The sequence below is a fragment of the Capsicum annuum genome, chromosome 5, assembly GCF_002878395.1.
Source record: "Capsicum annuum cultivar UCD-10X-F1 chromosome 5, UCD10Xv1.1, whole genome shotgun sequence".
NCBI lineage: Eukaryota > Viridiplantae > Streptophyta > Magnoliopsida > Solanales > Solanaceae > Capsicum > Capsicum annuum.
Genome location: NC_061115.1, coordinates 179,367,088 through 179,381,413, shown reverse-complemented (window position 1 = coordinate 179,381,413; position 14,326 = coordinate 179,367,088). Strand labels below are relative to the sequence as shown.

The 14,326-nt window shown below is 29.4% G+C and overlaps 1 protein-coding gene across 2 annotated transcripts; it reads right to left on the bottom strand.

Moving 5' to 3' along the window:
- Positions 1–362: 362 nt before the first annotated feature.
- On the bottom strand, positions 363–13,424 carry LOC107872561 (rhamnogalacturonate lyase). 2 transcript variants are annotated; one of them, XM_047413280.1, is made up of 17 exons: positions 13,263–13,424; positions 12,645–12,762; positions 9,709–9,796; positions 8,599–8,720; positions 8,428–8,481; positions 7,985–8,110; positions 7,762–7,881; positions 6,706–6,841; positions 4,930–5,100; positions 4,411–4,563; positions 3,758–3,864; positions 3,546–3,636; positions 3,180–3,321; positions 2,596–2,752; positions 2,382–2,498; positions 1,443–1,569; positions 363–871 (listed from the first exon to the last, which is right to left on the bottom strand). In XM_047413280.1, exons 2-17 carry the CDS (start codon positions 12,749–12,751, stop codon positions 629–631), a joined length of 2,061 nt encoding a protein of 686 aa, XP_047269236.1. In that variant the 5' UTR covers positions 12,752–12,762; positions 13,263–13,424; the 3' UTR covers positions 363–628. The 2 variants fall into 2 exon arrangements, with proteins under 2 accessions (XP_047269236.1, XP_047269237.1); XM_047413281.1 differs by having other exon boundaries at positions 9,709–9,784.
- Positions 13,425–14,326: the final 902 nt, after the last annotated feature.

Sequence of the window (14,326 nt, the reverse complement as noted above, 5' to 3'; positions counted from 1 at the left end):
AACTTTATTTATTTGTTTATTTTCCTCTAAAATTTATAAAAAATAAAAAAAAAGAGTTTAATAAATATCGAATAAAAATATAAATATTTAATACTGAAAAATAGGTTAAAACTCGGAGAGGATAAAAAATCACGTGTATACAGATTTCTGTCCTTTCCTCAAAATTATATGGCTATAAATGATAAATATTTTCTAAATATGATATATTTAGATAAGTTTTTCTATATATAAAGGTGACAAAAATATCTCATAAACCAAATCTCTACCAGTAACTCGTCCATTTATTTATCCAGCTCATTTCTGTCCAACCCATAAAGTAAGTATACATAATAAAGTCGCTTAACAGAATGTGCAAGTCAAACTTGAAGAATGGGTCAACTTGTTAACTATCATACTACTAAAATACGCTTACAGAATTTTCTTTTACCGTAATCAATTACAAAGAATTATGATAGTCAATGAATAAACTGATTGTAATCCCCTTTAGATGAATCAATTCTCATTATCCTCCCTATATCTGCCCCCACCCTAAAAATCATATAGATATATCAGCTTGAAAAATTTAGAAAAGAAAATACTAGAAAAATCCTCCTAATTATATATGTAATTGTGTATAATATTCGCTTGATTAGTTTTGTTGTGGAGGGCCTTCCAAACGAATATAGTCATATTGATGCCCATAGAAAGGATTACCACCTTTAATTTGCTTCAAAAATATTGTATTTTCTCCCTTTTGTAATTGTAACCCTTGAATTTGAAAATTGAAGAGCCAATATAATCCATGTATCCCATGTCTAGCTATTGCATTACTTCTCCCAGTTGATGGAGTTTCAAAGTGAGGCATTGGTCTAGATGGGTTGTTGATTCTCCCCTAAAATTGCCAAAATGAAAGTTATTATTACAAGAAAAGAGATCATTTGCAAAGTAAAACAAACTTAATTTTCTCTTTCTGCAAAGTACTCAACTAATCTAGAGTTTTGCGTTGAGTAGGTCTCACTACAAGTTTAAATTATTTTCTATGGAGGGTATTATATTTCATCTTAGTTTGAGCATTCAGGTACTATTTGATTATTTTAGTCAAATTCTACTTTCTTATGTTCTTTCAATTATGGATTTTTAATACTCCACTACTAATTTATCTCTAATTGTATAACCATGGCTCATTCCAAGACCTTTGAGTATTATTAGGATGGATCAAGAAATTTCAACCATCTCACCTCATTCATTCGCAAGCAAATAATTGAATATTATTAGATCTAGAAGGTTAAACAGGGAAATTGACTGTATAGTCCAAAATCACATTGAATTGTGTGAAATTGAGTTGTTGATTTTTGGTTCTCTGTTTTTTAAAAAAAAAAAAATTATATTTAATACTATATGTTCTTCAAGAATTTTGGAATATGGATAAATTGTTAATGAGAAATTGAGTCCTGGCTATATACCTGCAAATGGGAATAGGTTGCAGAAGCCAGTGCTATACGTAGTGTATAAGTTCCCTTTGGATCAACACTTGGGAGTTTAAATGAAATTTGCCACGTTGTTGGTATATAATTCCTGCTTCTAGTTCTCCTGCAATGCAATGTAATAGTTCAAAAACTTAGAAAATAAAAAACTTATTGAATTACTTGAATTAAAAAGTAGAGGGAAATATGACCATTAAATGTTACGGTGGGGTGATAATTACTTCCTTCATTTTCAATTATAGGTTTCAAGTTCGAGTCTTGAAAATGTAATCGCCTTTGGTAGAGAGTTGTTTACCCGCAAAAGAAAATTTCTCATGAAAATAAAATAAAATTTAGACCTAACTCAACCCCAAAAAAATTGAGAGTTGAGGATTGCAATGATCCTATAGGAAGTCCAAATTTCCTCATCCCATCAATGTGGGACTCGATAACCTCTCCCCTCCATGCTCAGTTTTGGACATGTGGAGCCTAGACATATAAAATTGGAGCACAATATCAGATAAATAATGAGTTGGTGTATGAGCCTGATTCCTCACTTCTAGAGCTTGTTTTTGCAAATGAGTTATCCTCAAATTTTATTTTCTAACATGGTATCATAGATGGATCCATCTAATTCTTGATTTACTCTATGTAAGGCGCACTCCCATATCATATTATCCACACTCAAATTGCTAGGTTTGAATTACGGGAAGAATATTAACTTTTTCACATCGACTCGTTAGATATGAAATGATTTTTTATGATGTGTTAGATAATTCTCACCTCATGAGTGACTTTTTTTTAGATTAAATCAAATTCAAAATCCATTGATTTATTATGAAACGCGAATCCGAATTAATTGGAACAAAATCAAGTAACTAACACAGAAAATTTGAAAGAAAATGGAGAAGTATGAAGGATATTACTAGTAATAGTCACCTGGTTACATGAGCAAAGAACCAATCTTTTCGATAATCACTAGCACCAACTTTATAAACCAAATCTTTATAAGGATATAAATCAGTATATCGATCCCACAAACCGTATTGTCTAAATCTGTTGACATTAAAAGCAATAACCAAATTTAGTTTTCGATAAAATAAAACTATATACTAAAAAAATTAAGCAAATATAAGGTAAAAGGGAAACTAACTTTTGTGTAGTATTGTTGAATAATTGATTTGTGAGTCCAGGCAATGGATCAGGTACAAAAAATTCTGCAGCAGTCCTATCAGGAATGCCAATTTCCCATAAAGTTGGACCATTTCTTGGAGGATCATAAATTAGGTGACCTAAGTTTATATCACTTCCTGCAATCACTAATACATTCTTGTTATAAATTGTTTTAAGTAAATAATTTGAAGTTTAGTTTCTATAATTTTTACATTATCATATCAACTAAAAATTAAGTACAAATTTTTGACTTGATCAAATAAGTAGGACCCAAAATAACATAAAAATTCAAATGGAGATTTGAGTAAATATGAAAAGATTTGAACTCGCTTTCAAAATTTTTAAAGCAAATATAAAAGGAGGGAAGCTTGGGTTATATATCATGACTAAGTTATGACACATTATTTGATCAATCTTGACTCAAGCAAATTTTAAACGGTTGAATCATGACTCATTTATAAATTTGATTTGTTTTAATCGACGTATTCAACCCATCTATTAGTCATCCTTATCTTAAATTCTTTATTTTAAAGAAGTAAAGGGAGAAAAGAAGAAGAGAAGGACCTTGTTTGACATTGATGTCATAATTGTATTTGTAATCTCCAATAATTCCGGGGACCCAAGAATACAAGTTATAAGTTCCAGGTCTAACATCAGTAATACTAAAGTGTCCAGTCTCATCTGTTTGAATCCAAAATTGATAACCCTGAGATAAACAAGGTGTTGGTGATCATCATGCGAAGCTAGAGAAGCCAAAAGGACCGAAAAATCAAAATTAATGATTATTCTTATGAACAAGTTATGCATATAGAATTGACGATCATTCAATTTTCATCATAGGATGATTATTAGCCATTTGATGAAAATTCTATTTCCACCATCATAATCATACATAATTTCTACTTTGTAGACATGAAAGGGGGGACTTACTTTGGTCTCATATTGCCATGACCCAACATCTCCAGGGAGTGCTAGTCCAATATATGCAGATTTTGCATAAACAGGATTATTGTTTATATACCTAAACAAAATTAATTTGTAAAAAGATCTCATCAATTAATATTTTCCTCATAATACTTTATAACTGATACTTAAAAAATAAAGCTCTACCCTTGTGAAAAAAATAAACATGATTAAAGTACCTATCTCGTACGAATAATTGACCTCTAACTGTACCCCGTTGATTAGCATGGGGATAATCAACAGATTCTGGAAAATCATACGGCCACTTTGCAGTTTCTTCTTGCATCTGCAGAGTAATATAATTTAATAATTAGAATGTGCCAGTTTAATTTCTGTACGCTGACAATATATAGTTATTTCACTACTTCATCAGTTTAAATTACCTTCATCAACATGCAGCTAGGCAAATGGTAATTTCAATATAGTAAGCTAAACCATAGAGTAACATAACCTGTTTTAATCGGTTAAGATGCACTAAAGTTCGTTAAAATGTTGTTTAAGTTAAATCCGTTCAAAATATGATAGTTTCATAAGATTTTTTTTGAATTTTGTAATACTAAACATGTCAGATAGGATATTAATTAGTATTAAATATAAAAGGTGACAAACCTTTTAAAGTAACGTTAAAAGTAAAAAAAGACAAGACACATAAATTGAAGACAACCTCTTGCAGAAACAGAAGGTAAGACTATGTATAATAATACATTAAATTTTTGTGATTAAATCCTTCCCTAGACCTTGAAATGAAAAAAGTTTTAGTGCTTCCAATGGTTGTTTTTTACACATAAATTAAAGGAGAGAGTAATATTTATAGGAGGATGAACGAATTAACCTGTCTTTTAGCATCTTCCCAAAGTGTAGGGTGATTGTCACCGGAATCAGAGTTAAGATAGAAAAAGACAGGCCCAAAAACCTTCTTCCATGATTCTCCATTTTTAATTGCTACTCCCAACTCTGGTCCTGCATAATGCCCACTAAAAAATACCTGTACGCAAATAGATTGTTGAAGACTTGTACGTTGAATTTTGTTAAAAGATGAATGGTCTTCTTTACTTTACTACAATTATAAATAAGATATCATAGGAGTAAAGTATTCTAAATAAATAAGTCGATTCTAAGTAATCGTTATTTTTCATTTTGAATTTTGGAGGACTATGTTAGGATTGGAGAATTGGTTTTGATGAAGCTTTTAATGCGAGCTCGGGTAAATTGACTGAGCAAAATATATGACTTTAAAGCTAAACAGGTGATTAATCTGTTCATTAAAATGACTTAGACAAATTATATTTTTGTCGACTACCTTTAACCTATCTCCAAATACAAATCACAGTTAAAAAGAAAAGTGACTTACCGCTAAGGAGGTGGGACCAGCATGAGAAGTGAGATCTAGTTTGGTGGGTCCACCATTACGATCTTCATAACTAGGTGTTATCACCCAAAATCCTACGTGTGGGGTATTGCAAACCCATCCATGTACCTTTATATCCTTGTTCTCAAATGAATATTGGTACTTGTCATCCACCTAATATGAAAAAAAGAGGAGATATTTTGGTTGCCAAAATTAAGAAAATAATTCGATATAAAATTTGGGGTGTGAAGTGCTCAGTTGGTTGAGCATCCTTTATGGTAAGAGATCGAATTACATTCCTCTCCCTGACTCCCTCAACCTCATGAGACGTTGCTCAGTTGGTGGAGTATTTTGCATCTTCACTTGCGATGAAGGGCCCCACCCCTCAAAAAAAAAAAAAAAACTATATAATCTTATAATGAATCCATTGTGGTTTCTCGGCTTAGTGCCTGTTTGGATGGTGGATTCTCATGGTATGGTTATCAAGGGAATCATGTTTGTTTTGATTGTTTTTTAAAAAGGTATGTAATGGTATCTTTTCATAATTTGATAATCATGAAATTTCTTAATTTTTAGAACCACCAATTTGATGGTATTCCGTGATTTTCTTATTTTTTTTTCCCAATTATGCCCCCTTAATATTTTCTAATCCTATTTTCCTTTTACCCTGTATCAATTTCAACCCTATGTTTTTATTTTTACGTTTTTCCTCTGCATTTTTGTCCTCTGCATTCTTCTTCGTTCTATGGCTCGTTAACCTGTTGGAAGAACAGTTTGTAGCAAGGCAAAGGATCACAATCAGACTCGATCCAGCTTACATCATCGAGTAAGAGTTCATAATGATTCTTAAGCTCCTGTAAAGTTTTCCCTGGAACATCAGCTACAATTTTCTTCCACCTATCTACAGAATCCTCGTTATAAGTTGCTAAGGCATTCTCAAATGCTATATCTTGTTCTGAGCTTTATATTGAGTTTCTTGATTTATCTAATGTCATCTAGACTTATGAAATTTAATATTCAGCAGCCTTATAGAAATGAAAAATCATCTCTGAGCTAATGCCTCGCAAATATATAAACAACAATAATAACTATGTCTCATTCCTAGCTAGTGAGTTGGCTATATGAATCTAACCATTTTTCCTGTTTAAAATTCTCTCAAGCAATTTAATATGAACCTATGTCAAGGGGATTCAATATGTATGCAAAAAAAAATTATCCTCACAACTTAATATATTTATAAGGTATGATTTGTGATAAATTAATAGAAAAATAATTATTTTATTAATAATTATTGATAAATTTAAAATTTATAATAATTACGGATATTTGAGTAAACTTATCCATTACGATACAGTATCATATCATCAAACCAAATAATAAAACTGTTGTTAACCAGCCGTGAACGATACAATCCATTCAAACATTATATTGTACTATACTGTATAGTACCATATCATACCATACTGTACCGTACATTATGAAACCATGACATACCACCACCCAAACAAAGTATTAAGGGAGAATTAGCTTCTTAGAAATAAAATATCAAAATGACCAAAATAACCTTCATTTTATTTTGTTTATTATTATTAACTCTTCTTACTACAAAGACAAGGGCAAAGGTGTATACTTTTTTATCATACATGCAACGAAAGGAACATCCGTTAAAATAAGTATATGTACTAAATTATTTTGTTATTATTAAATATTTTTGTATAATATGACTCAGTTACATATACACACTTTATATTTTAAAATAAAAGTTAAATATTTTTTTACCTCTCCTTTAAGTTTTGGATTGGATGGATGTGTAAGTCTAACAGCTTCTTTGTAGTCAAGAACTTGCCCATCGGATCGATCTTCATCTGTTGGCATCATTCTTTGCATATCATCTGATATTGCCATATAATGGAACCTAAAAACGTTCCAAATTCAACAAAAGAAAAAAAAATTGGAACTTGTGAACAATCTAACTAGTAATAATAATAGGAAACTTAAGTAAATGTATCTTCCGGCCATCTAGTTTATCAATATAGTTGAAACATACATTATCTATACATTTCGGCTGTATATATATGTGTGTGTGTGTTATAGTGTGTGTTTATGTGTATATATATTGTTGAAATATACGTTATCTATACAGTTCAGTTGTATAGAGTGTGTGTGTATATATCTATATATACTATAAAGTATTCACTATCGATAGGCAGCGTACATATTTTGTAAACTAGAATGATCGACGTTCAGCTATAATTTTTCCATAATGATATCCGAGTTTCAATTCCAAGTAAACTAAAACAGTTATATAATCGATTTAAAATTAGAATTAAAAATTTTAGCTACAAAATCAGACAATGTTGTGTTCTTAATTGGGGAGTGTTAGGCAGGAAAGAAAATATTTTCATGAAAAAATTATTTTTCCTGAAAATTAAGTACCTTAGTTTTTGATGTTTGATAAGTAAATAAAAAATATATTATTTCAATAGCATTTAAGTATAATTTAATAAACTACGATACATGGTGGAAATGGATGTAGAGGGGATAAAGTAAGAACATATTATAAGTAACAAAATAATTTACACCGTTAAAATATTTTAAATAGGGAAGAGTTATGGATATATACCTTTCAACCAACTAATCTACCAATATGGCATGAATATATACTGCATACACACTATAGGTATTTATACTCTATGTATAGCATATGTATAATAAATATATGTTTAGAATGAAATATACACTATTTATATACTTTGTACATATTTTGTAAACTCGTCATTAACGCTCTTAAATAAGGACTAATTTTAAAAAAAGGTATAAATGATAGAATCTTACAGAGTTCTTCTGAGCTTAATGGCAATCCTGGCTTCTTCAAGAATTAGGCTGGGCCAGTCCTTCAAGTGTTCAAATATCCCATATGAATAAAATCCAGAACTCCCCCTCAACATTACAAACCTGAAATTTTATTTTATCAAAATTATTAATCTTTCTATTAGTATCAAAAAATCCTATAAATTAGGTGCTAATAATGTTAATTTAATTAAATTTATAACCTTACCTTTTGTCAATGTTTAGAGGAAGATCATTGGCAGTACCATTAATTGAAGGATTCCATGTTTTTGTAAAAGAAACTTCCACTTTGTTTTTGTCTTGTGCAATGACCCTGAATTTTGTTCCTAAAAGCCTGCAAAATGTTTTTATTTGCAGGCTTAGTTCTATACGTAATACTCCATATGTCCAAATTTATGGAGAATGTTTGAATTTCAAGAGACATGAGTTTTTTCTTGATGACAATTTTTTGTGTAATTTAAATGTTTTGAATTGGCAATATATCATGACTTATATATACTTTTAAAGTAGTGTTCAAATGCATAATTTCATTTCAAAAAATATAAATATTTCAAAGTTAAAACGTTCGACTTTCGAAATTGAAATATGTCAGATAAATTGAAATAGAGAAAATATTAATCTCATAAATGAAAAAAATAATATAAAACTTACATGTCAAACGTGTGATCCTTGTCTCCAGGGCGTTCCCACACGGTATCCCAATATCTACATTATTGATAATTAATTAAATTATTCAATTTCAGACCTTTTTTCTTTTGGTTTTTATTTTTAAGGCTATATTAAGGAAAAAAAAAAATAGGTAAAAAATTGTCTTTAACTTACCCTCTGTTTGTATCTTTGAAGTTTGTCTCTAGTACATTATCAATACCATTGTAACTTACCCCAGCAACGGATCCAGTGGGATTAGTTAGGGTAACTTTGACAATGCCATTATCCATAACTACCTGAAAATTTTAAGACTTGTAGCTCAATAATTATAATTAAATAAGATATATATCAATATTTAATAATAGGGACTGCACTTTGAAACTAATTCAATTTCAAAAGATAGTTCTTCAGATAATAATTATCCGAGATAATATAAAGAAATAAAGAAATCTTTTTATCCTTCCAATTGATAGGGAACAAATTTAACACCACTGGATTGCTTAGGTCAAACTGAAGGGTGGGTGATAAAATATGACGGGCTAAGATCGAATAAACCAAAATATTGGAATGAATTTGATTCTAGTATCTTAATAAAAAATGAATCTTGCGTATACATAACTAATTATTTCCATAAATTAGCTCATGAGAAGAATTTACTCACAAGACCATATAAAAGAAACTTTACCAGATATTGGACAACTTAACAATCCTTTAGTCTCGATCACCAAATAGATTAATTCAAGAATTTATCTCTATACCTTTTTTTGCATGCTTGTGAATAGTGATAATTACCTTATTGTAATTATTAGTAAGATAAGTTTTAATCCCCTTTCTTGTACTTTTCTCTGATGAGGATTTATATTTTATTTCTAATAAAAATTATTGCTATATACATTGCCTACTGACATATTCGCTTAAAAAAACCTTAGTTAACAAAAAGTTGCATTATTAGGTTCAGCTTAAAGATTTTTGTTCATAAAAACATATATAAGAGTTTAAGCTATAGTGCTATACTTATCGGTGTAAAAAAAGTATTACTACTATGTCAAGTTACTTGCAAATAATAGTATATATAAATCTAAAGTCTAAATAGAGTTAGTAGCATGAAAATGAAACATTACGACGGTTTATCTACTAAAACAAATCATTTTATACTATACACTAATAAATTTGACACAAAATTTATTTTATCATTTTTAAATATGGAATATGAATGGAATTCAAAGACAAACTTAATAATTAGGCAGTGACCATTGAAAAGAATTAGTGAAAGTGGACACTTACATAATTACGTGAGATAAGCAGTTTGACAGGAGGAGTAGTTGATGCCAACTTTTGACTAATGCTTAGTGGAGTATGCCTGCAATTTGGACTTTACAAAATAAATAGATAAATAAAAGATTGGGTATAAGTTTATAACTAAGTAAATAACTAAACCATTATAAACCCTTTCAAAAGAACATAAGTGATATGAGATGTAATATTTGTCTAATAATAATACACTTGGTGATCAAGACAAAATCAGAAGATAATATTGGGAAAAATAATTCAATATCATAACATAAAAAAGTCAACCTATGCAAATTAATATGCTCATTACCGCATGTTTAATTTATAGAGGAAGCCAGAGAGATGTGAAAGTAATAATCTTATATTATATTATGTTGTTTCCTATTTATAATATTTACGCTATTATTATTATTATTATTATTGTGATGTGAATAATTCAAATTAATCGGATCTTTCTTACTGCATCCTGATCGGAATGCTTGTAGCCTTGTACGGAGGTGCATCACTAGTTTTGATTGAGCAACCCCTATATTTCTCGAACGGCCACAACCTACATATATAACTTGTGGAATGGGCGATTATTTCACGTCTGACAACGTCTTGACCAATGACCAAGCTAAGGTCTTGAACTCGCATGATCACTTGTAGAATAATTTATTTCAGACACCAATTTAACTTTTTAGATTTTTTCAAAATTTTATTTTTGGTTTAACCACCGGAAGTAGTTTGTTGTGAGTCAATTGATACCCTTTTGAGAAAACTAGTCAAGTGTACGTACTCCGCACGTGTATATCATATTAGTCAATTATAAATATATATATATATATATATATATGTATGTATGTATGTATGTATGTATGTATGTATATATAAAGAATAAATTAGCTATTTTGATTGTTATATATAAATAACTATACTTTCAAAACAATGAAAGAACAAAATTACAACAACTAATGCCTAGTTAAAATAGGTAAGGAAAATTAATTTATCTAAATTGAAGAATATTACATGAATTTTATACCTAAACTAATTCTATTCCTAATAAATCCTACATTTAAAGGCACTCATAAATTAAATTAGTTAACCTAATAAAATGAAATAATAATTTTTAAAAAATAGTGAAAAGATAATTTTTTCTATTAAGGAGATTTTTTATTTAGGATAAAAAGTTCAAATCACTTTTCTAAAGGTGTTCACACTTTTAATATATTATTATTATTATAGATTATACCATATAGATAGGTAATTTTACTTATATGTATATATATAATATATTATTTGTTGAATTCCTTTCATTTTTTGTTTCATTTAATTACTTTATTCCTTATATTTTGACACTCTTTAGTTAAAGTTTTGGCTCCACGACCACCTACTATTCCAAACTAGATGCTTTGACTAATTTAAACTCACACTAATTAAAGTGGTAAAACAAATCCTACGAAGAAATTTTTTATTTCATGGTTCAAATTAAACCCGAGAACTTCATTAATAGGGTGGAAATAGAAGCTACCAACTTGCTTTTGTTCCATTTTACCACATATTCCAATAACACGCATGCAAGTTGTGAAGGTTTACTAACTTGCCACACCATGGAATAGGTTGTTCAACCAATTCAAATTTGTAAAACTAATAAAGTATGATCATGAAGAGGTACAATGTGAAAGAAGGAATAGTAGAATCAATTTAAGGACTTAATGACTTTCATACTAGCTAGAGAATATAGTACTAATTAAATGAATGGAACTTTTTCAATTGAGAATTATTATGACTTTTTTTCTTTCTAAGATAATATTTATAGAATAACGAGTCATGTTCAAAGAATAACTAGTCATCATTGCATCAAAGTAAAGAAGAAATAAATAATTAATTAGAGTTAAATTCTTGTCAATTGCCATGTTTGATGACTTATTATGAACCAAGTTAGAAATGCATGAGTTTTCTATATACTCCAATTAATCATTTCATAGAATCTATGCAAGATTGCTCATTAGAGTTTGAAAATAACAAACGATGGCGGCATCACTTTTCTCCTCCTTCAATTCCTTTTAGATATTTATATAAGAAACACCAACTTCGTAAATAATTATATACTTATAATTATCTGCTTTAGGTTTTGGTTCACACAGATTTGTCTTTTGGGTTATGTCACATTAAGTTCTAAATGCACGTGTACAATGTGAACTTGAATTCTATCTTATAAAACTTTTCATTTTTCTTTTTCATTCTGACGTGAGATTTGCCTAAAATGTCATGTGCACCTCATCTTCATAAGCTTGTCAACCTAGATACTTATCAGTCCTACTTGACCCGCCTTTTCAGCCCCCTCCTTCAAAGTTTTGACCCACCATCGTATTAAGGGAGTACATGTTCTAGCACCAAATTTGCACGACTCAAGTGCATGATACATATTGTCGATTTTGCACCTAGGCTCGCACATATTTGTCTTTCAAGCTACTCCCCATCGAGCCCAAAACGTGAGTTTTTACCTACTATGTAAGCTTAATTATATCTTATAAATCTTTTCGCTCTTCTCTCTCATTCCGACTTGGACTTCACTAAAATATCCTGCTCATCTACTATGTTAGCCTATAAGCCTATCAAACCTTTTTGGCTCGCTCTCATCAGCCTACCCGCCATCATGAGCATTTGGAGAGAGAAGTACGTAGCAATAGGACATGAAGGAAAATGGTCATACAAAGAATTGACCTTTGACTTTGGTACCATACAAAAAAACAATAAAAAACGAAAACAAAACCTTAATTAAAGTAATGGATTGGGTGACCAATAACATTATACACCCCTCTAAAATTCTTATACAACTTATTAGGAACAAATGCATAATATTATCAACAGAGATGATGATGAACTCATAAGTTTATATAGGAAAAAAGACAAAAAAAAAAAATGGAACAAGTTATCATAAAGTGTACCTAAAATCGTCCGTCCTTGAACCACTAACAAGTAAGAAAAGCTGAAAAACAATTACACAGAACCATAAAACATGACGCCGTTGCCTCTTCCACCCAATCTTATTCATGTTTTTTAACTCTGCAACAGACGTAAAAGAACCAATTAGCATCAGCGTTAACCACTGAGTATGAAGTTTAAGAAAAAATATAGAACTCGTGATGTTAAATATATATTCCATGACATTTCAGTGGCTGTAAAAACATATCATTAATGAAAAAATTAAAGTCACATTATTTCCAAGGATATAAATATATCATTTTAAAATTAACTAATAAGAAAATTGTGTCGTGTCTAGAGGTCGTATTAGAAGCATCCATGCAAGGAAAAAGTGATAAAAGCTTATTCGTACCAAATGTTAATACCAAACTATATAAACTTACCCGTGATTTAATGAGGTGGAATATACTATACAATAATTAACCATTAGTGCAAGAATTTTATGCACATATACATATCATTCATTTATTAGTATGGTATAAACACCGTGCTAATAAGTTTTTATGGGGAAAAAAGTGTGACGCCAGAGGATTAGGAAAAAAAGAAGAATAAAAGAAGGAAAATAAAGGTTGCATGCATACCTTAAGACAAAGTGAAAATTTACTTTGTTGATATAACAAGAAATGAGAGAAAGATTCTGGAAATGAATTGGTTATAACTATCTTGAAATATATGTAGGCTTCGAAGCTTATAGGTTTAGATAGTTTAATATTGTAATAGTGAAGTTAGTATATATATGAAAATCTAGCTGAATCCTATGCAAAAAAGGTGTGTTTTCGTTTATATATATAGTAAAATAATATAATTTCATGTAGAATAAAAGGCTGACTTTTTTGTTGTATTAGGTATTTTGGTATTTACTGTTGACCAATGTGCTTTTTTTAATTGAGCAAAAACGCAGACATGGGGTTCTTTCTATACACGGCAGTTACTAGAAAATATTACAAAATACTATAAACAAAAATACCAGAATTGTTTTTTCACTTTTGGAAAGTTCTAAAATATTTAACACAAATTATAGAGTACCTATATAATTTTCACAATTTTAAATACTCTAATTAATTAAGTATGTAAACCTTACAAAAATTTAGGATGCATTTCCTCTATCCCAAAATAAATATTGTTTTTCCATTTTCAAGAGTAAATTTGATTATTTTTTGAAAATAATTAATTGGATTAGATCAAATCAATATTTTTGTAAATTTAGGATTTAGATATTACAGTTAATTGCATTTATTCTCATGTCAATATGATAAAAATATACTTTAAAATGTTAACTAGAATTCGCATAATTTGAATCTCGAGAATGAAAAGTGATAGATAATATGAGACGGAGGATCAAGTAATTATTTTTATATAAAAATATTTTTTTTCAGTCATTAAAAGAATCATCTTACTTAGTACGTTAAGACACCAGTTGCACATGAAGGCTATGTTGGACTATATTCCTAGGTTTAGGCAACAAAGAAAAATGATAAGAATCTACCAAAAAAAAAGAGAAAATTGACTAGAAAAGGTCATACTAAGGAGGTGGTTTCTGCCAAGAAAATTAATGAAACACGAAGTCTGTTCCGAATGCTTCTACCATTTAGAAAATAACTCCAATATTTATTCTTCTAATATATTAGTTTTTTTCGTTTTAAAA

Excerpts from the sequence above, each read along its gene's own strand:
- LOC107872561 (XM_047413280.1), bottom strand. The coding sequence starts at position 12,751 with ATGAATAAGATTGGGTGGAAGAGGCAACGGCGTCATGTTTTATGGTTC. Across the intron at positions 8,482-8,598 it reads TTCAAAGATACAAACAGAGG|ATATTGGGATACCGTGTGGG; the intron begins GTAAGTTAAAGA and ends TCAATAATGTAG. Across the intron at positions 3,637-3,757 it reads CAATTATTCGTACGAGATAG|GTATATAAACAATAATCCTG; the intron begins GTACTTTAATCA and ends AATTTTGTTTAG.